Source organism: Planococcus citri, chromosome 5 (genome assembly GCF_950023065.1).
Source record: "Planococcus citri chromosome 5, ihPlaCitr1.1, whole genome shotgun sequence".
In the NCBI taxonomy this organism is placed as follows: domain Eukaryota; kingdom Metazoa; phylum Arthropoda; class Insecta; order Hemiptera; family Pseudococcidae; genus Planococcus; species Planococcus citri.
In genome coordinates, this window is record NC_088681.1 from 36,442,216 (window position 1) to 36,466,108 (window position 23,893).

General features: G+C 34.1%; 3 protein-coding genes across 8 annotated transcripts in view; 2 read left to right on the top strand and 1 right to left on the bottom strand.

Moving 5' to 3' along the window:
- Positions 1–10,549, bottom strand: part of beta-Spec (spectrin beta chain) — a 62,849-nt gene extending 52,300 nt beyond the window's left edge. For all 6 annotated transcript variants that reach the window (XM_065366304.1, XM_065366309.1, XM_065366306.1 and 3 more), the window contains exon 1: positions 10,213–10,549. The gene's annotated coding sequence lies outside the window, so the exon portion shown is untranslated. The remainder of the gene's footprint in view (positions 1–10,212) is intronic.
- A 537-nt stretch (positions 10,550–11,086) lies between these two features.
- Positions 11,087–16,179, top strand: LOC135846943 (DNA-directed RNA polymerase II subunit RPB2). The gene is made up of 18 exons (XM_065366311.1): positions 11,087–11,271; positions 11,354–11,577; positions 11,687–11,891; positions 11,964–12,091; positions 12,157–12,480; positions 12,545–12,741; positions 12,816–12,935; positions 13,002–13,303; positions 13,380–13,579; positions 13,651–13,886; positions 13,976–14,443; positions 14,521–14,614; positions 14,683–14,805; positions 14,874–15,092; positions 15,171–15,278; positions 15,348–15,622; positions 15,699–15,894; positions 15,977–16,179. Exons 1-18 carry the CDS (start codon positions 11,253–11,255, stop codon positions 16,064–16,066), a joined length of 3,528 nt encoding a protein of 1,175 aa, XP_065222383.1. The 5' UTR covers positions 11,087–11,252; the 3' UTR covers positions 16,067–16,179.
- A 1,750-nt stretch (positions 16,180–17,929) lies between these two features.
- On the top strand, positions 17,930–23,283 carry LOC135846954 (neurogenic locus protein delta-like). The gene is made up of 9 exons (XM_065366330.1): positions 17,930–18,170; positions 18,295–18,472; positions 18,563–18,682; positions 19,027–19,087; positions 19,396–19,526; positions 19,605–19,665; positions 19,740–19,870; positions 22,672–22,811; positions 22,894–23,283. The coding sequence occupies exons 1-9, from the start codon at positions 18,057–18,059 to the stop codon at positions 23,032–23,034; spliced, it is 1,077 nt and encodes a 358-aa protein (XP_065222402.1). The 5' UTR covers positions 17,930–18,056; the 3' UTR covers positions 23,035–23,283.
- Positions 23,284–23,893: the final 610 nt, after the last annotated feature.

Consider the following 23,893-nt stretch of genomic DNA (forward strand, 5'->3'; position numbering starts at 1 on the left):
ACCGTGAAAAATTTTCATTTCGACGTTGATATTGAAATTTATTGGACAGACGATAGCTTAATTTACATAATTTACGACCGATTGTGTACAATGGTACTCTCACTTTTACATACAAATCGACGAAGGCAATTTATCAGCAGGCCGCAGTGTACTTTCGAAAACACTTTTCCGAATCGTATAAACATTAAAAAACGGTAGATTTTTTAATCGCGTGCTATAAAAACAGGGAAACTTGTCGCTATCGGAGACGCCGATGGCGATGGCGGCGTCAAGACTGCGTGTTAAACTATCTCGTATATACGCAAATGAAACAAAAAACGGGGTAAAAAAAAATAGAAAATAATGAAAGAGCTCGGAAAAGAAATGAAACCGAAACCCGTATTACGATACTGTATAAACATATTGTGTGATCTGCGAGTATCGTCGTCGTACTATACTATTTACAAGCTTTAAATCAATTTGACGCTGACATTTGTACACTATGAAAGTGAAGAGAGCAATGAAAGAAAAAAACATGTCGAAACATCGAGCCACACTTTAACAAGCTTTCGGACTCCTAAAAGTCGCAGTCAGTCGCGTCGTACGTTTGATAACATTATGCAAAAAATTCGCCAGAGAATTTCTCTCGTCAAATGCTTCGGCTAAATAGAACCGTTTGTGGATGATCGCACCCTTATGGTTTTTGCTGAAGAGACTGGCGCCGTAAATCGTAATACAATAGGGGTAAGAACGCGGTATAAAATGGACGAAATGGGTTGAAATTACGTAAACATTACGTAGTCAAATGCAACATAATTTAAAATACATTACGTTTCGTTTAAAGTGGACTTTTATCATTTATGTGTCAATTCTACACTCACGTGTACGAGTTGCTTCGATCTATTTTTAGAGATAAATGATAAAAAGATGTCATTTTTTTTATTGAAAAAAAAATTATTAGAGCTTCGCCATTTAGGAGTAGTTTTAAGTAGTGAATAGTGATACTTTTCAACACGAAAAATTGTAAGTATTTTTATCGATCATGATGTCGAGTGTTGAAAAAACAATTGCTGTGCAGGATTAAAATTCAAAAACTTTTCCATTGAGTGATTTTTTTCTTTTAGCAAAATCGATGGTGTTAGTTTTTCAATAGTTCTCAAGGTCGTTCAAAAAAAGAAACACTGGAGAAATTTGCCGCAGTCCCTGATTTCCTATTAGAGGATCCGGAAAATAAAGGGTTATGGAAAAATAATGAATTATCAACTGCAGAGGTAAGCATTAAATTCACAGAATTCACTGAAAGACTTCAACTTTCTCATTTTAAGAAAAAATTACTTAAAAATACTCGACGAAATTTTTTATAATTACCAAGGTGTATTAGGTACTACAAAATGAGCTGGTAAAAATGGCAGAATTTGTGATGATGATGAATAATTGAAATAAAATTGAAAAAATAATAACAAAAGTGGTCTAACATTGCTCTAATAAAAAAATTGCTTCAAAAAGGCAAAAAAAAAATGTCAAAATTCAATAGAATTATTAAAAATGGTACAAATACTGACAATTACCAAAAAATGAGCAAAAATGGAAGCATTCGCGATGAATTGAAATAAAATTCGAAAAATGATCAAAGATAGTGTAACGCAAAAATTGGTTCAAAAAGGCAAAACTGGCAGTATCTTGCGATACATCGAAACAATATTGAATAAAATCATCAAAAATTGAGAAAAAAATTTACGATAGATTCAAAATTAAAGGCAACATTGGAAAATTGCACAATACTGATTGAATTTACTGGAAAATTACAAAAAAGTTGCAGCTTTTATTAAAAAATAAAACAAATATAAATTGAAAGAAAAAATCACAAAAATTGTATAAAATTGCAAGAAAACCGCTCAAAATGCGAACAAAAAACAAGCTAAATTCAACAAATTTTTGAAAACAATTTTTTTATTGCGCCATATTATTGAACTGGGAAAAATGGTCTAAGAATTTTTTCAAGACCCTGCTAAAAATTATAGAATATCCTAAGACTTCTTCTCGACTTTCATGATTTTCATAACTAGCACGACACTTCGAGAATAAATTCTCCAATTTTGAACTAAGTAACCAAAAATCACACAAAATGACAGAACCAGAAGCGAATTTTTCAAAATCATTTTTCGTAAAATATCTGAATTTTCGGAAAAATTGTGTTTTATAACTCCCATAATCAAAATTTCAACTGCCTAAAGGACAAAAATGTTGGCGAATTCAACAAAATTTAAATCATTATTTTTTTTTTAACAGGGTGACTGACAAAACTCCCAGACAAAAAATTACAACTTTTCATGACTTTTCATGATCTATTTTTCACATTTTTATCACATAAACCACCCCCGCCCCCCAAATTAAAAAATTTCAAACAACGAGGATAATTTTTTTACTTTGTAGGTTGCAAGTAGATATTTCAATTTTCACTTTTCTGATTTTTTAAACAAATTTTTGGTTTTTTGATTTTTTTTTTTCATTTAATGGGCTCTTTAAAAACTTTTCAAGTGTGTTTCGAGCAAAATTCACGACTTTTTCATGACTTTCATGATCACCTGCCAAAATTTATGACATTCATGACTTTCATGACCGTTAGACATCCTGTATTGACAAAATGATAACTTTTAGTGACAACGTAACGTATTTTTGAAGTAAAAAGTTCCAGCGAATTTTATGATTTCTAGACCCAACACTCAATATTGATTCACTAAAACTAAATTTCATTTTATTTCACATCGATCGAAAGTCTTCAAGACAATTTCAATTTCCTCGCTACATTTTTGAAATTGAAACATAAAAACGAATTTGAGTTTACTTTCGAAGTAACGTTCTTATTTGAAAAAAATCAATATTTTCAAACAAGTTTAGCTAACTTTTTGACTTGGTTCAAAATTCCAAAAAACAAGGCCAAAATATGTACCTATTAAAAATGGTGAAATTGGCTCATCATTTACCCAATTATCTGGTAAATTATGTTTTATTCTGCACATTAGTTATCATCCTCACCATAAACTATTATTCAGGTCATTGACTTCTACACCTAAGCATACTCGTCGTAAATAAAACCTGTACGAATGTTCTACCACGATGCCTTTGACACCAACTATCACCCCTTCCCTTCACCTCTCTACGTCTTTGTACGATTCAAATGCACCCTCTCGCATTACACTTTGAATAAGCCTGCCGTTCGTTTAACCTTGTTGCTTAGCGATATACCCACCATTAAAAAGGTTGGCATTTTCAAGATCACTAGCCGACAACAAAAGATTACCTAACAATGGAAAAAGAACTTAAAAAAAACACACGAAACACCTTCGGTGGAAAATATCGAACCGTAAAAAAAGCGAGCAAAAAATGTCATCACCGGTGTCATTGCCGAATGAAAATCTTAACGTGTCAACGACGATGGCTCGACTCGAGGTACAGGAGTGAGGAACGTAATACGTTTATAATATACACTGAAGGACACCGAATTAAAATTCACCAATTCACACAGCTACCATAATCGAACTACAACCAGCAGCGAAAGGATTACGTAAACGTATATAAATCTGGCTAAAACCCAACACCAACACCTCGCAACCAGTTCCTCTTCGAAAAAAAAGAACTTTTACGACAAACAAACTTAGGAGGAATACTAAGGTAGCAAGCTAATCGAAATTTTCAACCTGGTGCGAGCCAAAATAACCCTAAAACCCGAATTCGAAATTGGTAAAACGAAGCAGGCTGCAGTTGAAAGTAAAACGGGGTACGTAAAGGGGTAACAGGCGAACCACAAAGGCTGAAAATACTATAGGATCATAAAACTGTGGTACGCAGCACTGCGTGACTTATTAACTACCTTCTGCACGTCTACGAACGACGTCGACGACGCCACCTCTTCCACCATCATTCCGCAGCAAGCATGGATCGATTTACGCGCTTTTGAGCCCGGCAAAGGCTGAGCCGGGTACAGGGGGTTCTCCGATTTCCAGTTTTACACGCTTCTTCTCTTCTCGCTCTATTTCTTTCATATTTCTACATTAAACCTGTCGGCTTTTATCCGAAGCTTTTATCAATGGGTTGAGGTTTTTACACTATTGTGATGTAGTTTCACTCGCCAAACGATTTTTCTACTAAGCGTTATTTTTCCATTTGGAAACTTTTTTTTTTGTATTTTTATACCTACGCGGCCCAGTATTTTTGTCATGAATTTACGCATAGATACTCGATTGAGAATAATTCTTTCGTTGATTACAGCGCCCATTATCATTATACCAGCAGTCAAACGAATCGATGATGTCATCGCTATTGTTGGTCTAGCAGAAGCGGCTAGGCTGATGGAATTCTGCGAATACCGCATCGAGTTGCCATTTTGCATATACCACGTCTTCTCATTCTATGTGTATTGCCTCTTTCTCACTCACTAATCGTGCATACTCGTATTCGCAGCTCGATTCTGTTCTCTGGTGCGAAAACAACAGACTTCGCGAGTAATTAATATACACACGATAAACGTATAATATCCTACTTGTGGAATAAGCGCGAGCATACGAACGAAGGCGGCTCATTTTAAACACTCTCTCAAGTATATTTTGTGTGTCAAGGCTATCTCAACGATACAGAGTTTGGTTTCGCCAGAATTTTATTTGTTTCGACAAAAATCGATTTTTTACGTCGATTCGTCGTCGTCATCGAGGCTCGTGGCTGTTTTGGCAGAAAAAAAACCACCAATATTTATCACTTGTACAAGTGTTTATAACAAATACATGGAAGCCGAAGAGATTCTATACTCCAACATCGTCATTTAAAGGTGCACAAAATGAGCACGAATGCTCGCAAAACCACGGTACCGGTACCGGTGCCGGTGCCAGATTAACAACCATTTGAACCACGTGAAGTCGATCTAACAAGTGTTACCGGTTGATAAGGACGATGTACGGGTTATATTGTTCCATCGGTATACGAGTAAAACACCATTACAGAATGAGTAAAATAAGGAAATGACTATCGTAATATGTAATAAACGGAAGGTTAGAGGATGGGAAATGGAAATTAAGCGAAACTCTGAAACCGTTTTATTCTTATCGATGTTTCGAAAAAAAAAGGGAGAGAACAAAAGAGGTAATTTACCTCAGACTTCAATGCACAGCGAAGTACATTAGGTAATTTTATTCCCATTAATACATGGTTTTTTTTTCTTTTCATTCGTGCATTTGTGTTTATTCAAGGTCTCGATTACATTTTCAAACAAATATGAACAATTTGTAAAGTATTTTTTGAAACGAGTTAATGGATTTTTTTGCCACCGGATTTATGAGATCATAGGGTAATTGAATTGTGAGTTCAAAATTTTGAACAGTGAAATTCTAATTTCTTCAAATTATCTCACTTTTCTCAATTTGAATAATTTACAAGTTTTTCAATTTATTAAAAGCCAACCAGCTCTTCTCCTTCTTTCAGTGCGACAAAATTTTAAAAATTACATGTTCATCGAATCAGTTTGAATATTGTTTACTTTCTACAAAGCATAAACTTTCTCACTCATTTTTTTCTGAAATTGAAAATACTTGTAATTCTCTACAAAAATTGCAATAAGTATTATGGAATAGTGAATGATTTTTTTTTTCAAAATCAGAGCTAGAAAAAATACTTTGGTAAATTTCAAACCAAAAATTCCCAATTTTTATAAAAAGTGTAGAGACATATTCTCTCATAATTCAAACATAACATAAGAGCATAGCTGGGTACAATAGAAGATTTGGCCATATCTTCGGATTTCGAAAATAACCAAGTACTGGAAGTTTGCTTCTCAAGGTTTAACACCCCCCCCCCCTTAAAGGAGTTAAAATTACAATTTCAATTGAAGCATACGTTTCCAAAACGCACTAAGTCCATTTTTTTGATTTTGAGATAAACACAAAAAACTGTGTCAGACTAGTACATCGCGTGGTTTCACATTCTACCCTAGTAAAATTGCTTTGTGTATCCTTTCCGATACTAACTCCATTTTGAAAAAAAAAAAATATTCACTTTGGACTTTGGTGCGGCAGTAGAGCACGTGTTATGTTGCAAACCTGTGGACTTAGTGCCGTTTGGAAACGTAATATATCCCCAGGTGAATGAAAAACGCTGAAAACGATAGTAATTAGTGTCGTTCGGAAAAGTATTATTCTTGTCCAAGAAGAGCTGAGTTAAAACTAATTTTTTTGATAATAATACTCTTTATTCTGATTACTTCTTTGATTCGTTTACTCTTAAATTAACGAAAAAGAAAAAAAATCAATCAAGAAAACCATTTAGTTAAAAAATTTATAAAAAAAAATCAAAAAAAAAACTATTCTTCTTTCGTCGACACCAAAATGTAAAATACAAACAAGATCGCATTGAAATAACAAAATTTTTCATCGTGAATTTATTTTTTTATGGACTAAGTGCATTTTGGAAACGTAGAAATGACACACATGGTTTTCAATCCCTCGTTTCTCATGGAAATATTCATTTTTTCTTAAAACGTGATACACCGTTGCATTCGGGAAGCAATTTTATGATAGATGGCGTTGATATCTCAAAAATCTTAAAAATGGACTTAGTGCGTTTTGGAAACGTATGCTTCAATTGGAAATTTCATTCTTTGGTAGTCAACAACCGAATTTTTTAAAACTGGCAGATGTTGGACGCTACCATGGGTTACCTATGGAAATTTCAAGCAATGGTTTAAACGATCTTCACACTTTGAATCATGTGTAATTCTTTTGAACAACTCACCAACTTCTGAAAATTCATCACTTTAAATTTACATCGGATTTTGTAATTTTTCACGGTTCGAGTATTTTCAAAAAATACTTTCAGTTCTTGATTAAATGAAAATAGACTCGATAAAACTGTAATGTGCGCATCGAAAAATTCGATTTTCAATTTTTTATGCTTCAAGAAGAACAAATGGCGTAAAACAAAAATGTATGTAGTCAAATTGATCAATTTTTGATGAAATATTCAAAAATTGGTACATTATTTGAAAAGTTGATTTTAATTCATCATGACTTCATCACACGATAATATGCGTCTTTCGTGTCACTTTATGCATTAGCTTTTGAAAACAGAAACACATTTCAAAAATCTTTTCAGGGATTCTCAGAATTGCTCATCAGGAAATGTACTACAAATTTCATACGCCTCCAGGGCAGGGTTTGTACTCATAGTTTTTTCAAAAAAAAAAAATCAACTTATGTAACCAAAAAATTTCAAAAAAGTTGATTTTAAAAGTTTGAAAAAGTGAGCAAAACATTTTTATATGAAAAAAATCACCAAAAAAAAAAAAAAACCAGAAAATTTTCATCAAATTTAAAAATGATGCAAAAAAAATTACGAAAATTACGAAACATCAACATTTTAATTAGAATCCAATAAAATGAAAATCTATCAAAACTTGAGACGATTTTGCAATTTTTCAAAAAAAGTAAGATTTTATGGATTTTTATTTCTTTTTAGAAAACAACAATTTTCAGCAGGGTTTTTTCAGCAAAAAGCTAGATTTTTTGGCAATTTTGATAAAAAGTGATACTTTTTGCAGTTTTTGACAGAAAACGAAACTTCTTTCTTGCTTCCTCTTCCTCTTCCTCTTTCTCTTCCCAAGTTTGGTAAAACTAATTCAAAAATAAAAATTCAAAAAATAAACAAATTTTTGCGTTTTAGGCTGATTACCCTACATCAGCTAATTTTTCGTAGATTTAAAAAAAAACACATAAAATTGATAACGATTTTCCAACCAGAGGGGTGGGTGGGGGGTGGGGAGAGAACTTTAATTTTGCATATTACACCACAAGATGAGAGTTTGTCATTCAACTTTTGTATGTAATTCATATCGATCAAATAGTCACTAATCAACTAACTTTCCACCGCCTTCATCCCCAAAAAATCTTCATTGAAGAGCTCCGTTTGAAAAATACAACTATCGATAACAAAATGTAAATGAGTCTTGGTATGAAACGACACAAAACTGACAGAAGATGCAAAATTTTCAGAAAATTGAACCACTTTCTTTCCCTTTTCTAATAATAAACAACCATATGTTCAGAAAACATTTCAGTTTCGCAAAAATTGAAAACTTTAAAATTTGAAAAACACATTTTTGGAAGGACCTCCGGTCTTTTTGACTTTCAAAATGTAAGGTTGGAAACTCTTTAGATTTTGGTGGAATATCTTTGAATTGCACTATCAATTTGAGCAAATGAAAACAAAATTTGAAAATAGTTTCTTCAAAAACTATTCCTCTTGATGACAGGCTCAAATGCCAACTGATCTATTTACACTAGCTACAATTCTGCATAACCCACAAAAAACCATTTCACAAAGTCAACAAAAACTGAAAGAAAATCTAACTTATCTCGAATCACCCTCCCCCCCCCAATCAAAACACAACACAATTCCACGTTATTTTTCTTCCCAATTTCCTCACCTTCAACACTGTCAACAATAGATTTAAACATTTTAAACTCGTAAATTCCGACACTAGAAACCGTTACCCTCTATCTCGTATCAACCAAACAACAATCCATCGAGCATCGTAAATTCACACAATTTCCTCCGATACATTTTACCACAACAACGACGACAGCGAGATGGGTTTCGCTTACTCGACGAAGAAGAAGGCAACTTTGTCACAAGTCCAAACCGCTAATCAATCAATCGAATAACTTTTCACATCAACACTGTTGCCAATAAGATTTCACGGTTCGATAAATCTACGTGTACTGTGTATCATGAGCAATATACGAGTACATGGAGCTGAGAAAGAAAAGCGCATACTACACACATCGTAAAACATCATCGTGTCCATAATTACACGACTGTAAACCGCTAACTCGTCATAATTATTATGTGGCTACGAAAATAACCCATTATGCAATACTTAGTTGGCCGAATAGAACACATTTCATCCAGGTGAACCTTATGGCACGTATATTTGTAAATACACGGTTTGTGTATACATTAAAAAAAGAGAATATGCTGAGTATACTTTTAATATATTGTACGTAGCAGAGAATACGACCGAATAAACTGGTTGAATAACCTTAATGAGTAAAATGGTAACCGTGGCACTGAAAATAGTATTTCGCCGCGTCCGGCATTCATCTGCGAGCAATAAAAACAATGAGATGAACAGAAAATGAGCATTACATGGGAAATGGGAATCGCTAAATCTGTACAGAATGTACTACTCGTAGGTTAGCCAGAAAGGGTTAAATTATCACCGTAATCAATACAACCAAGAATGACTAACACAACGGGCAATGATCTATCGAGCGTGAAATAAAATTACAAAAAAAAAAAAAACTCCACGGACGCAGGAAATTCTATCGACAGCACCGTTATCGCGTGAAATTTTCAGCATTCAATGAAACCATAAACCATTGCACAGGTTATCAGTGGGTCACTGATAAGACTCACGTCCAACGTAACGTTGTAAGTCATTAATAAATAATTATAAAAAACGTATCGAGTTACGAGCGATTATTAATCAAACAAAACAGTAATGAATCATTTACCTTTCACACGAATTAGTATAGTATTTTTATCGTGCCGAATTACACACAAACAACACGTTAAATTTAACCGCTTAAAATACTAATAATTTTACATTCGAAAGTACTATAATTATTTTTTTTAGACGAAAAATTTAGATATGGATTCGTACATCATATTGTACAGAAATCCAAAATGAACTCGGTTAGCTCCAGACGATGATAAATCGAAGCCATAAGTAACCGTATATTTGTCTTCCATAATGTCATCGTACCTTCGTAAAGTGATTCTGGATATAAAAAATGGAATATACGTCCATTTCAGATATAAATCTCGATTCGAAATCACCATTTAGTAGACCAATATAGCAAGTTTATAGACGGTAGATAAGAATCTCGTTACGGCAGCGGCGATAATGTGTATTCTCGCAGGTCTCACCCGGTGATGGAAAAATGTTAAAGGTCAAACACAATAACTCTGGTTTGAAAGTGCCGCCAGCTTCGGTTGACGAATGAATAAGTTTAATTACAATTACCTAAACTTCTAGTTAACAGCCACACCCAAATAAATATAATTTAACAAATATTATCACTCCAGAGCATATCAGTGTAAAAGCTAGACGACATGTAAGCCAATGTCAACTTTTGATCGCGTTCTACGCGACATGCCATAAAGATAACGAATTACAATAAAACTTACCGGTAACCTGGGCTAACTTGAGTCCCGTTGATATTTGCGATATTTGTATCGTGTCAAATTTCTACCAACAATCGTAAAATACTCATTTTGAGTATCGGTTTACATTGTTCAGGTTCACATACACTGAACATAAACGAACACACGGGTAATCGAAAAATACGCGTAAGGAAATTACGAGATCGGCGAAAGTTCGAAAAGGATAAAATTAACGCTTTAAAATACAAATTAATTATAAAATGAGGTATTTAAAATGCTATTTTACACACAAATTCCGATAATAATTTTCATCCACCACAAAACACAAAACCCGAAAACCGTCGCCCAATACGAACTAAAAACACCAATCAGAAATCTCAATCGGCTACCGCTTCTATAATGTAATTTTGTGCTGTTGCCAAATCGTGCCTCTGATGTAGCTGGGTCCACGACTTTGAACCACCACGACGAATCGTCCAAGCGTCATTTTGAGGAAAAGAAATGAGGAGCTCATTGCAAAAGTAGCCCTTGTCACATGAACTTTTAGACACGTTTTACTCGATTGCACCTATTGCCAACTGCGGAGATCATGTTGTAATGATGAAATGACCGTCAAGTTAGTCTACCCTGAGTAGCCCTGAGAGGAATTGCTTTATAGAGTTTACATTCATGATACTGGGTACGCTCAAGGGAGAGCTTTGTAGATTGCATAGGTTCATGTGACAAGGGCTACTTTTGCAATGAGCTCCTCAAATCTGAAAAATACGATCTGCAAAAACACATCTAAAATACTCGTTTCAAGGTTCACCTTAAGGTGTAATTCATCCGATTGTGTTTTAGAAAGGTTTCTGTTTTCCCACTCCGCTTCCACCCTGACGGGCTTTGTTTTGATGAGGTCAGCTGATGGAAATGGAATCCCGAATCCGAGTGGGCGAGTGCTGATGAAAATCTTGACAGAAATTTGAAAATTTACTTCATTTTGACCTGTAATTATAGAATTTAGAAAATTAATTGAACTATGCTGATGCTGAAAATCAAATAAGGGACGTTAAAGTTACATCAAGATGTACGATTTCGAAGAAGGTGAGTTCTTATTCAGATGCTTTTGTAGTCGTGTAACAAGTGTTTGATTAGAAGACCGCTAATCATTCTGTTCTCTAAATAGAACAATTTGACGAAGATGATTCTACGGAGATATCTTCGGAATTATGGCAAGAAGCCTGCTGGATCGTCATCAACTCTTACTTCGATGAGAAAGGTTTGGTCCGGCAGCAGCTGGACTCCTTCGATGAGTTCATACAGATGTCTGTTCAACGAATAGTCGAAGATACTCCTTCGATAGAATTGACGGCTGAAGCTCAACATAGAAGAGGAGAAATTGAAACACCGGTAGGTATATTAAATGTCTACTTATGTATTCAGGAATATTGGATCTAATTAAATTTAAATGTCTACTTGTGTATTTAGGAATATTGTATCTAAATTTCAATCATTTCAGCCTCGATATGTGATAAAATTTGAACAAATTTATTTATCGAAACCTACTCATTGGGAAAAAGATGGCTCGCCTTCACCTATGATGCCGAATGAAGCTAGATTACGAAATTTAACTTATTCTGCTCCTCTATACGTGGATGTTACGAAAACTATATTTCGCGAAGGTGAAGAACCTGTTGAAACCCAAAATCAGAAATCTTACATCGGTACGCAGATCATGATTTATTTGTTTTGACAAACTACAAGTATTTTATTTAAATGAAATACCGTTTCAATAGGTAAAATTCCCATCATGTTACGTTCCACGTATTGCTTATTGAATGGCTTAACCGATCGTGATTTAACTGAATTGAACGAATGTCCACTGGATCCCGGTGGTTATTTCATCATTAACGGATCCGAAAAAGTATGTTGACTAATTAATGTTGAAAACAATGGGAGATTTAACGAATTTTTATATTATTTTCTCAGGTACTTATCGCTCAAGAAAAAATGGCCACCAATACGGTCTACGTTTTCAGCATGAAAGACGGTAAATTTGCTTTCAAAGCTGAAATCCGGTCTTGCCTTGAACACACGTCTCGTCCTACCAGTACTTTGTGGGTTAATATGTTGGCTCGTGGTGGTCAAAGTATAAAAAAATCGGCTATTGGTCAACGTATCATCGCCATTCTACCATATATTAAACAAGAAATACCAATTATGATTGTTTTCCGTGCTTTGGGATTCGTCGCTGATAGAGACATCTTGGAGCATATTATTTACGACTTCGAAGACCAAGAAATGATGGAAATGGTGATATATCTCTGCTCTAACTCGTCCAACATTCGTATGAGATTCTAATTAAATCAAATTTCAGGTCAAACCTTCACTCGACGAAGCTTTTGTAATTCAAGAACAAAACGTCGCGTTAAATTTCATCGGTGCTCGTGGTGCTCGACCCGGAGTCACAAAAGAAAAAAGAATAAAATACGCTAGAGAAATTCTGCAAAAAGAAATGTTACCTCATGTCGGTGTTTCCGATTTTTGTGAAACGAAAAAAGCCTATTTTCTTGGGTACGCTTTTAATGAAAATTTTTCAACGTCTGTAATACTTGAAAATGTATTATTAAATTGAATGAATTTTCCAGTTACATGGTCCATCGTTTATTATTGGCTGCTTTGGGTCGTCGTGAACTTGACGATCGGGATCATTACGGTAACAAAAGGTTGGATTTGGCAGGACCTTTACTAGCATTTTTATTCAGAGGGTAAAATACTACAATGGAGTTATCATCTTATTCCCGGAATCGGTATTAATTTTGTCTGATTTTCAGATTATTCAAAACTCTAACGAAAGAAGCCAGAATGTACGCTCAAAAATTCATCGACCGAGGAAAAGATTTCAATTTAGAATTAGCCATTAAAACTAAAATCATCACGGATGGATTACGTTACTCTTTGGCCACCGGAAACTGGGGTGATCAGAAAAAGGCTCATCAAGCTAGAGCCGGAGTATCCCAAGTATTGAATCGGTTGACTTTTGCTTCAACTTTATCTCATTTACGTCGTGTCAACTCTCCTATCGGCAGAGATGGTAAATTAGCTAAGCCTCGTCAGTTACACAACACTTTATGGGGTAAGTTCACTCGATTTCGTCTTCGCAGCAGTGGTTTCTTCATAATATCTAATTTTTCACTCGAATTTTATCGTAGGTATGATTTGTCCCGCCGAAACTCCCGAAGGCGCAGCTGTAGGATTAGTAAAAAATTTAGCCTTGATGGCCTACATTTCTGTCGGTTCGCAACCTTCTCCTATTTTAGAGTTTTTGGAAGAGTGGAGTATGGAAAATTTAGAAGAAATTGCCCCGTCTGCGATTGCCGATGCTACGAAAATATTTGTCAACGGATGCTGGGTATGCTTTCAATCTCAAGTTCACGTTTTTATATGCGTTCTCTCTCTAATATCTGACGTTACATTTATCAGGTCGGTATCCATCGTGATCCCGAACAATTGATGGGTACGCTACGAAAACTTCGACGTCAGATGGACATTATCGTCAGTGAAGTATCAATCGTACGAGATATCAGGGATCGTGAAATTCGTATTTATACAGACGCCGGACGTATCTGCAGACCTTTACTTATTGTTGAAAATGGCTCCCTATTGTTGAAGAAAGTTCATGTCGATAATTTAAAACAGAGAGATTACAATAATTACGGGTAATTTTTTCATTTTTATCGTAGCTGTTCGTAAAGACACCATTTTCACGATTTTTATGCATAAATATTAACGTAAAATATGTTTCTAGCTGGCAATATCTGGTATCCGGTGGCGTAGTCGAATACATAGATACACTCGAAGAAGAAACCACCATGATCGCTATGAATATCGAAGATTTGCACCAAGACAAAGAATGCGCCTACTGTACTACCTATACTCACTGTGAAATCCATCCTGCTATGATATTGGGTGTTTGCGCTTCCATTATTCCATTCCCCGATCATAACCAGAGTCCTCGTAATACCTATCAAAGTGCTATGGGTAAACAAGCCATGGGAGTGTATATTACAAATTACCACGTTAGAATGGACACCTTAGCACACGTGTTGTATTATCCGCAAAAACCTCTAGTGACTACTCGGTCAATGGAATATTTACGGTTTAGAGATCTACCCGCTGGAATTAACGCAATCGTGGCTATTTTATGCTATTCTGGATATAATCAAGAAGACAGTGTTATTTTGAACGCATCCGCCGTAGAAAGAGGATTTTTCAGGTAATAACTCGATTTCAAGTGTTATTTTGACCTGAAGGAATTTTCAAAAATCGACTTCCTCTTTGTTTCGATTACAGATCCGTCTTTTACCGATCGTATAAAGACTCCGAAACGAAGAGTATCGGCGATAAAGAAGAGCAGTTCGAGAAACCAAATAGAGCCACGTGCCAGGTAATTCCTGTTGGACTTTTTTAAATTTCGCACCGACTCAATTTTACTAGCAAATCGTCTGTTTTCAGGGTATGAGAAACGCAATTTACGATAAATTAGACGACGACGGTGTCATAGCTCCTGGTTTGAGAGTGTCCGGTGACGATGTCATCATCGGTAAAACAATGATGTTACCAGATAACGAAGATGAAGTCAGTATTGATTTTTTCTTTGTATTTTTTTACTTCTTGATTCGAACTCATAATGTTTATCGCTGTAGTTGGAAGGAACTACGAAACGTTATACGAAACGAGACGCCAGTACATTCTTGAGAAACAGTGAAACCGGTATCATTGATCAGGTCATGTTGACGTTGAACTCGGAAGGTCATAAATTCGTCAAAATTAGGGTACGATCAGTGCGTATACCTCAGATCGGTGACAAATTCGCTTCCAGACACGGTCAAAAGGGTACTTGCGGTATTCAATACAGACAAGAGGTAATTTATGCGTACCCAATTCTCCTAGATTTTTTCCACAAAAGCAGAATTTTGACAAAATTTTATCATCGATTGCAGGATATGCCATTCACGTGCGAAGGTATCACTCCGGATATTATTATCAACCCCCACGCTATCCCGTCTCGTATGACAATTGGTCACTTGATCGAGTGTCTTCAAGGAAAAGTACGTATTCGATTCGTTTTTCTTCTCTTTACGGAAGATTGGAAATAATTATTTATTCTTATTCCGCAGGTATCTTCTAATAAAGGAGAAATCGGTGACGCTACACCATTCAACGATGTAGTAAACGTACAAAAAATCTCGAGCTTATTACAAGATTACGGTTATCATTTGAGAGGTAACGAAATAATATACAATGGATTCACCGGGCGTAAGCTGAACGCTCAGGTGTTCGTTGGTCCTACGTATTACCAAAGATTAAAACACATGGTGGACGATAAAATTCATTCGAGAGCCAGAGGACCTGTTCAAATTTTAGTACGACAACCTATGGAGGGAAGAGCTCGGTAAGAAAACGTTTTCAAATAAATTTATAACCAGAGCTAGCTTCTAGTTTTTCACTTTGTTACATTTTGTCTGTAGTGACGGAGGATTACGTTTCGGAGAGATGGAACGAGATTGTCAAATTGCTCACGGAGCTGCGCAATTCCTTCGCGAACGTTTGTTCGAAGTATCTGACCCTTATAGAATCAACGTGTGTAATTTCTGCGGCCTTATTGCTATTGCGAATCTGAGAAATAACACGTTCGAATGTAAAGGTTGTAAGAATAAGACTCAAGTATGTATAAATTTTGGCATCTTCGATTTCCTTATTACAATGAACTGTTTTATTGAGTAACGTTCTAATTTTTTTTTTACAGATATCTCAAATAAAGCTGCCGTATGCTGCTAAATTACTCTTCCAAGAATTACTTTCTATGAATATTGCACCCAGGTTGATGGTGTTGTAGAATCATTTTTATCGATAATTTTTAATTGTTTCACGATATATTTTTTAATTTTTTTTTTATTAAGATCTTGTTTTATATAATGACGTTTTATAATAAAGTTTGCATTTTAGCAATTGAATTTTTCCTAATGACGATCCAAAATCTTGATTTTTTTTCTGTTTCTTGTACTTCCTTTTTTCCTCTCCTCCCATTTTTAAGTTCGTTGATTCAATACTATTCTGAGCGTGCTAATTGATACAAATCCAACGAACAAACTTGAAACTAGGCACACGGGTAGTATGGAATGTGCCGATTAAAAAAAATTTTCTCAAGTACAGTTTTACCATGAGCTTTATTTGAAAGAGAAATATTCTTCTTTATTCAATAAAAAATACCTACCAATGGGAGAACTCAGATGAAGATCAATTCAAAGCAGATTCAAAAAATGAAAGAATACTGATACTCGATGAATTCATTAAAAAAAATTGAATAAGAAACGAACAGTGAATATTTTCAAGTGGGAAGGAATTATTTTTTCAGCAGTACCTAGTAAAATACAGTGAAAAGTACGATCACTGGTGTATGAAATTCCAAAATTAATTTATTAGATAATTAAATACTTCAAAGAGCATAAATCATAAAATCTTAGCTCAAAAATCGAACTTTTATTTTTTCATAAGAAATGAGCCAAGTTTGAATTTTCAAACATTTGACAAAAATCGAAAAATGGATTTCAGCACCTGAAATTTTTACTGGTGGTTCGATTCCTTTTTGTCCGGTTGAAAATTTTTTGAGTTCATTATGCTCTTCCCTTGCCAATAATACAAATTTTAAGACACCCAATTTCCAAATGTACAAAGTGGTCCGTAATTCGAATTTTTAAAAAAATACTAAGCGTTCTAATTTTTGCTTGAAAAATCGTGAAAATAAACCGTCTTCGCCCCCCCCCCAACTCTGCGGAAGAGGATTTTTTGTTATCAATTTTGTTACTTTTATTATTAATTTTTTTTTTGCAAGACTCTTGATTTTTCAAAAAAAATCTTTTTTTGTAATAACGAAAAAAAAGAAAGTTTTTTTCCACTGACAATTTTCCTGTTCTTATACCACTGAAGCTGGATCATCGAAAAATGCTGGGGAGGGAGGAAGGTAAGATCACGTTTCTGACTCTTCAAATAGGTATTTCGTTTCTCATTTTTCATATTAATGATAGAAACCATTCAAAATTTGTTCTGAGAATATCAAACAAGCACCTTTCACTACTCCCAATGAATAAATCAACTTCACGCCAATTCTCAGAAAAATGTGAATCAACTTTTAAAGCATGAAAGTATGCTCTCGTATACCTACGTACATGTTTTAATAACAGCTACTGCTAAATACTTCAACCATGATTACTTGATTAGTGATTACCTGTAAATTCCAATGACAACAAAATCCTCGATACGCGAGCCATTGAAAAATGATACGAATCATTTCATCTTCTTGCGATATGACATAATCTTGACATTTTGATGGCGAATTGGTTACCTATAACAAATAAAATATTCATCAAACAAAGATTAGAAAAAAAATTATCAATTTGTTCAATAAATTGAGTGCAATTTGAATTAATTTTACACGAGTAGGTATTTGATCGTAAACCTAGACCATTTCAAAAGTTAGGGTTTTCTTTTGAAATTCAAATTTCTCACCGGTACCCGAAACGATGATGAGAAACCTGAACCTGTTGTTGTTGTTATGGAAAAAAATACAGACAATTATGGAAAAAAGATCTAACTGTTATGTTAGATCAGCGCTCTTTATTTAGGTCGGAAGGTCAAGACCAGACTGGATATGATTTTTACAGCCTTGTGTTGTGGAAGCGAGGAACTAAAGACCAGATTACACCTATATACGTATAGGAAGTAGAAGGAGAACATAAGACAAGTTGACGGTACGAACGGTTTAATTTCACCAGCTTATTTTCATATACTTTCTTCGCGAAATTCGTATGAAGGATACCTAAGTCGAAATGTTTTTCCGCATTAGTTTGCGGTGGGGAGTTTTGGTGTTTTTTTTTACAGTGATTTGTATCCTACCGTGTACTTTCGGTGGTACCAAATACGTGCCTAAGTGGAAAAAACAGGTATGTACCAAAATAAATGCATTTATGCTTTTATTTCGTTCGTATGCGCATAGTTTTTCCTCTATCTTTTTATACCTTTTATCTGGTTCCTTTTTTTTTTTTTCAAAATGGATAACTTTCAAAGGCTTGCGAAGCGCCGGCTAGCCAAAACGAAAATAGTCATTACGTATGCGATGATAATGGTGACATAAAATGCCTACCTGGTTGGACTGGAGATTTATGCGATGTACCTATTTGTCGCAAAGGTTGCGATCCTCAACAAGGTTACTGTAAAAGGCCGGGAGAATGTCGTTGTAAATTAGGTAAACATCACGCTCCTCCAGTTTTAATTCGGTAAACAATTCGAATAAGTACCCTAACAAAGGATACATTTTCGCTGTGTTTTTCGCCAGGATATTACGGAGAATTATGCAACAGGTGTATAACTCTACCAGGCTGTCAACACGGTTACTGTAATAATAGCTTCGAGTGTATTTGCGAAGAAGGCTGGGATGGATTATTCTGCTCCGAACGTAAGCGTATAAAAATTACCTTTAGCTACCTGTACCTATACAATAAACTCGGCTGAGAAGCTGCGATATAAATAGTCGATAATACGAATATTTTCATTGCCACGAAGACAAACGAAACTCGATTAAAACCCGACGTTAAAACCAGTATTTTTTATATTCACGAGAATCTGGCTATTCTGATCGAGTTAAACCCTTTAATGTATCCGTTATGAGATGACACGCGACGTTGCCAATCATCTCGACCATTGTCAGACGAATAATGAAAATTCTACGAAAAAAATCGCACCTGTGAATCGATTTAATTAAAATATATTCTTAAGAGATATTTTTTGTTATTTTTTCAGCAATTTGTAGATCAGATTGCCATTCTACTCGAGGGTATTGTGATTGGCCCGGAGAATGTCGGTAAGCTAAATGTTTCAATTATTTATATTTTTTCATTCCAAAGTCGAAAAATTCAAAAAGCAGGCATCCAAAATGAAAATATAAAGAAACAAAAAAATTGGAATTTGAAAGAATACATCCACATTTCAATTTAATTCGAACATATTTTCTTCCATAATGACACCCTAAATTCAAGAAAACAAAATTACCATTATTCGCAAATGATTGTTTCTTTTTAGTACCTATACCTACCTATCCATAGCACCTAAATTTACTTCGTAAATATGCCAAGTAATTAACAATATTTACATAAATTTCTATTTGCGAAGCTGTCGACTCGGATGGTCAGGTGAAACTTGCAAAGAATGTCAAGTATTGCCCGGATGTCAACATGGCACATGCACTCAACCTTTAGAATGTAAATGTGAGAAAGGATGGAGTGGAATTTTATGCCAAGCTCGTAAGTTTCCACCGCTAAATCAATCAAATACGAATCTATAGCAAAAAATTGATTCTAAATAATTTTTTTTTTTTGCAGCTGTTTGTGCTGAAGGATGCCATAAAGAAAAAGGATACTGCAGAAAACCTGGAGAATGCAGGTATTTTTCGTACTAAGAAGAGGATAAAGTCCACTATTGAAATCCTGACTCCTGAGAGAATAATTTTTTTCCAGATGTAAAGTTGGATGGTGGGGCAAGAATTGTGAACAATGTTACCCATATCCAGGATGCGTTCATGGAAACTGTACCCGCCCTTGGGAATGTAACTGTCAACCTGGATGGGGAGGAATGCTGTGTGATCAAGGTAAAGTTTTTTTTTTATTTTTACCCCAATTTTAATTGGTGAAATTCGTATAAAGAACAAGAAGTTCAAGAAAAAGAATGGAAATCGAAAGAAAAAAAAAATTGAAAGAATCTTGGAGCAAGAATAGTATTAATTATATTTTAATTTTTTTTCAAAAGTTTAAAAAATTAGAATCTTTTTTTAATTCAAAAAAAAAGCAACAACAACTCCGACAGCAAAATAATAAAATTGGAAAGAGTTTTTACTTTTTACTTTTCGACTACCTCCTACCTCAAAAATTATAACATTTTTTTTTGAAAGAATTCGCCGCAGTAGAAAAATAAGAAATTAAAAGGCCCTGCCATAATACCAATTTGTTTTGAACCAAACTAAGAAAAATTGCAAGAGCATCCAAAAATACACCACCAGACCAAATTTTGAGCTCCAAATTCCATTTCTTAGATTTTTTATTCATTTTGAAAAATTCAAATTTGGTCCATTTCTATCTGATGCAAAAGGTTTAAAATGTGATTCTACCTCATTTTTGTTTTTTCAAAATCGATTGATGACGGTTTGGAGCAATTCTAGGGCCTCTAACAGATTTTAGGATCTCATAGCTTTGAAAAAATTACCACAAAATAGTATTCAGAACTTGTCAACTTGTATTTATCGTTTTTGAGACCCAATTGCAATCGATTTTGGGACAAATTTTTGAAATTCTTCTCCTCTCGTTCAAATCCAAATTACGTTTTTATTTCCCCAATAACTACTTATTTTTGGCAAAAAAATTGAAAAATAAAAATAAAAATGAAAAATTTTTCATTTACAAAAATGTCTAACTTAATGTAAAAACTGAAATTTGCTCATTCGACCGATTTAGACTCTCAAAACCTAGTTTTGCTGGTTCGAATTCAAATTTTTTTCACAATAAGTAGGTATTTTCTGAAAAAAATTATTTCTAACCAGATGTGGGAAGTTTCCAAGACTGTCAATTCATGTTTATAGAGGCTAAATTTCATTTTGGCCTTTTCTATAACAATTTTCATACAACCGAGAAATCCAGAAGTCCCCTAGAACTCCAAATTATAGTTTGAAATTTTCACCAATCGATTTGGGAGGTCGAAAGCAAAAATATAAACTGAATTATAGCATTCTAACACAATTGATTGAATTTTGATTGCTTTCGTAAGAAATAACCAAATTTGAATTTTCAAAAATTCGTCAAAAAATGAAGAACGGAATTCTGATGGTAGGTAGGTAGGGCTTATATTTTTTTATGCTTCCCAATTTTTCCTTGTAGGGTTCAAAAATCGTTTTGCTTGTTGGGATATCTACCTAAGTACCTCCCTTGTTTAGAACTGTTCGTATTTTCAGGAAATGGGCAATAAAATTCAAGATTTAAATTTAATTGGGAGCCATCACACAAAAACTTCAGATGAACCCAAACAAATTTTTTTATGAGAAGAATAATTAAAACATTGATCACCCAAAATTTTAAAAATTTCAACACAGATAATTATGAGAATTTAAAATCTTTTTATTGCTCTTTCAGTTCAAAAGTTGAGCAAAAAATGGTCATGATAAAATTTGATCAATTTCCCATATTATTATAGCAAATTAGTAATCTATTCCTTTCATCAAAAATAGTCGTACGTTTCGGTGGATTTTCTCAAGTCACGCCAGCCCCTTCAGTTTTGAAAATAGGCAATACTTTTATCTTTTTTTAGTGGTACCCAGTCTTATCCAAATCACGAATTAACGAGTTTGATTACTCATCATAATTATGTACTAAAGACAAGACACCTTTATGCTCCATTTTCTGAAGAAATTTTTTTTTCGCAGAGTAAAAAATCAAACTTTCGATTTTTAAATTTGACAAAAAAATATCTAAGTACCTACAATTTTTTCGAGTGACAAAGAATAGAAATTTTTGAATAATAAAATTACAATTTGGATCACATTTTATTGCGTGGATAGCTAGAAAAAATTGAAAATATAAAACAAAGAATTTAAAATTTGTCATTCTTTTTAAAAAAAGGCTTTATCTGTCAATATTTACAAATTATGGAGTCAAAATGATCGAAACACAGGCAACTGGCAAGTCATTTGTTTAGGAACTCGAAAACATAGGTAGGTGAGAGGGGAGCGTAGGGGCATTTCAAATTTACATTTTCTCAAAAAATTAAACTCACATCGATAAAATCTAGGCATTTGGCGAGAAATTTAATCAAAATTTCAACAATCATCTCCAATACAAAAAGATCATCGAACTGTGATATGTATTTAGAAGCGATCAACGCACGCATAGAATTAAATTAAACACCATCACGACTTTGGAAAAAATGCTAAAATTTTGTAACATTTAATCCGACAATTTAAACGATCTTTTCATTAAGCAAGATCTACTTATGAGATTAATTTCAGATTACTAAATCGACGACTGAATCTTCATTCTTAAAAACAGAGAGAAAAAAAATGTTTATATTTGCAAAACGTTATGTTGGAATTACATAAAACTAAAAGCAGTATCTTTTCATCGACGGAATTAATCCAAATGTCAACTCGATCAACATTACTTCATCTCGAGTACTTGTTGATAAACCGGTTAACTCGATCGTCGGGTCTATTATTTAACAAAGTCTCTCTATAAGTATAAAAAATCGATGAAGCGTACAAAAGTAGATGAAAAATTGTAAAAGATGAAAGATGCTAGAAAAAAAACCTAATCTAAATAATCTGACAATGTATATTCATTATGATATCTCTGTTACGGTGATGTAATTATATAATATGGGAGTCTATGACCTTTGGATACTTTACAGAATTAACTTATTGCGATCACCATCGCGATGTTTGCGAGAACGGCGCCACTTGCGTAAGCCTCACCGAAGAAGATGGAAATTACAGGTGCATCTGTCCAGAAGGATTCATCGGACGAAATTGCGAAATTGATCGCAAAAAGGTAACAATTTTACACACTAAACCATAATATAGATATTCAAATAGTACCTAGTGAACCTTTTCATTCGGTACTGTTTCCACAGGTTGAAATAATGGGTTTGGTGCCACCACCTCTGGTACATGGAATGATACATACTACGACGACCACAACGCAAAATTCGCTTTCAAACACAACCACCGAAAAAGCCATCACGGATAATGAACTTTCAAACGAAGCGATATAGAAAATCGATTTTCAATTAATGTGTCAATGTAACCTGCGATTCGTAAACTATAACTTTCATTAGTTTTTTATTTAGGTATTTATTTATTCATTCAATTTTTTTCTTTAGTCGCCCAGATAATCGAGAGAGAACTTTCTTAAACGATTAATAACTTTCATCTGTACCTTATAACATGTTTTTTCTTTTTAATTTATTTATTCAATTCGTACTATGTATTTATTTCTAATAAATTATTTATTGATTTTTAAATCAGACTTTGACTTCATTTTAGGCGAATTCTTCGTAATCGATGTTTAAGTCAATTTTGAACATTTCTATTTCTTCCTGCGAAATCTCAAATAGGCAAATCTAATAACGTACGAGTTTGGCAGACGTACTGTAGCCAAAGAATGCCGCCTTGAAGTCATTTTATTATGGAAAGATGATTGGTAAAAATCTAATATCTACGTACTAATTATTACCATCATTAATAACTGTACTTTCAAAACGAGCCCATTAAGAAAAAAATCAAATGATTTTTACTTCTCACTCTGGATTATTTTGTTTGTCGAATTACCAATCGAGAAAAGAGAAAAATGAGCTATTAAAAGTGTCAGAAAAGTAAATTGTTTCACTTATGTACATGCATGTCAATTGCCAAGTAGGTACGCTACATCGTAAATATGTCAACGGGCTGAATCAATGAACTCATTTTTGTCAATGAAGAGCAATATACAGGCTACAGGGTGACATATCGGTGAAGTTCCAAAAAAATAAATCGTACAATAAATTCGAGCTTTTTATCAACCGTTCCAAAAAAAAAATTGAAAAAAGAACTCACCTCGACCCTTGATTTTTTTAAAAATCGATTTTATCATAA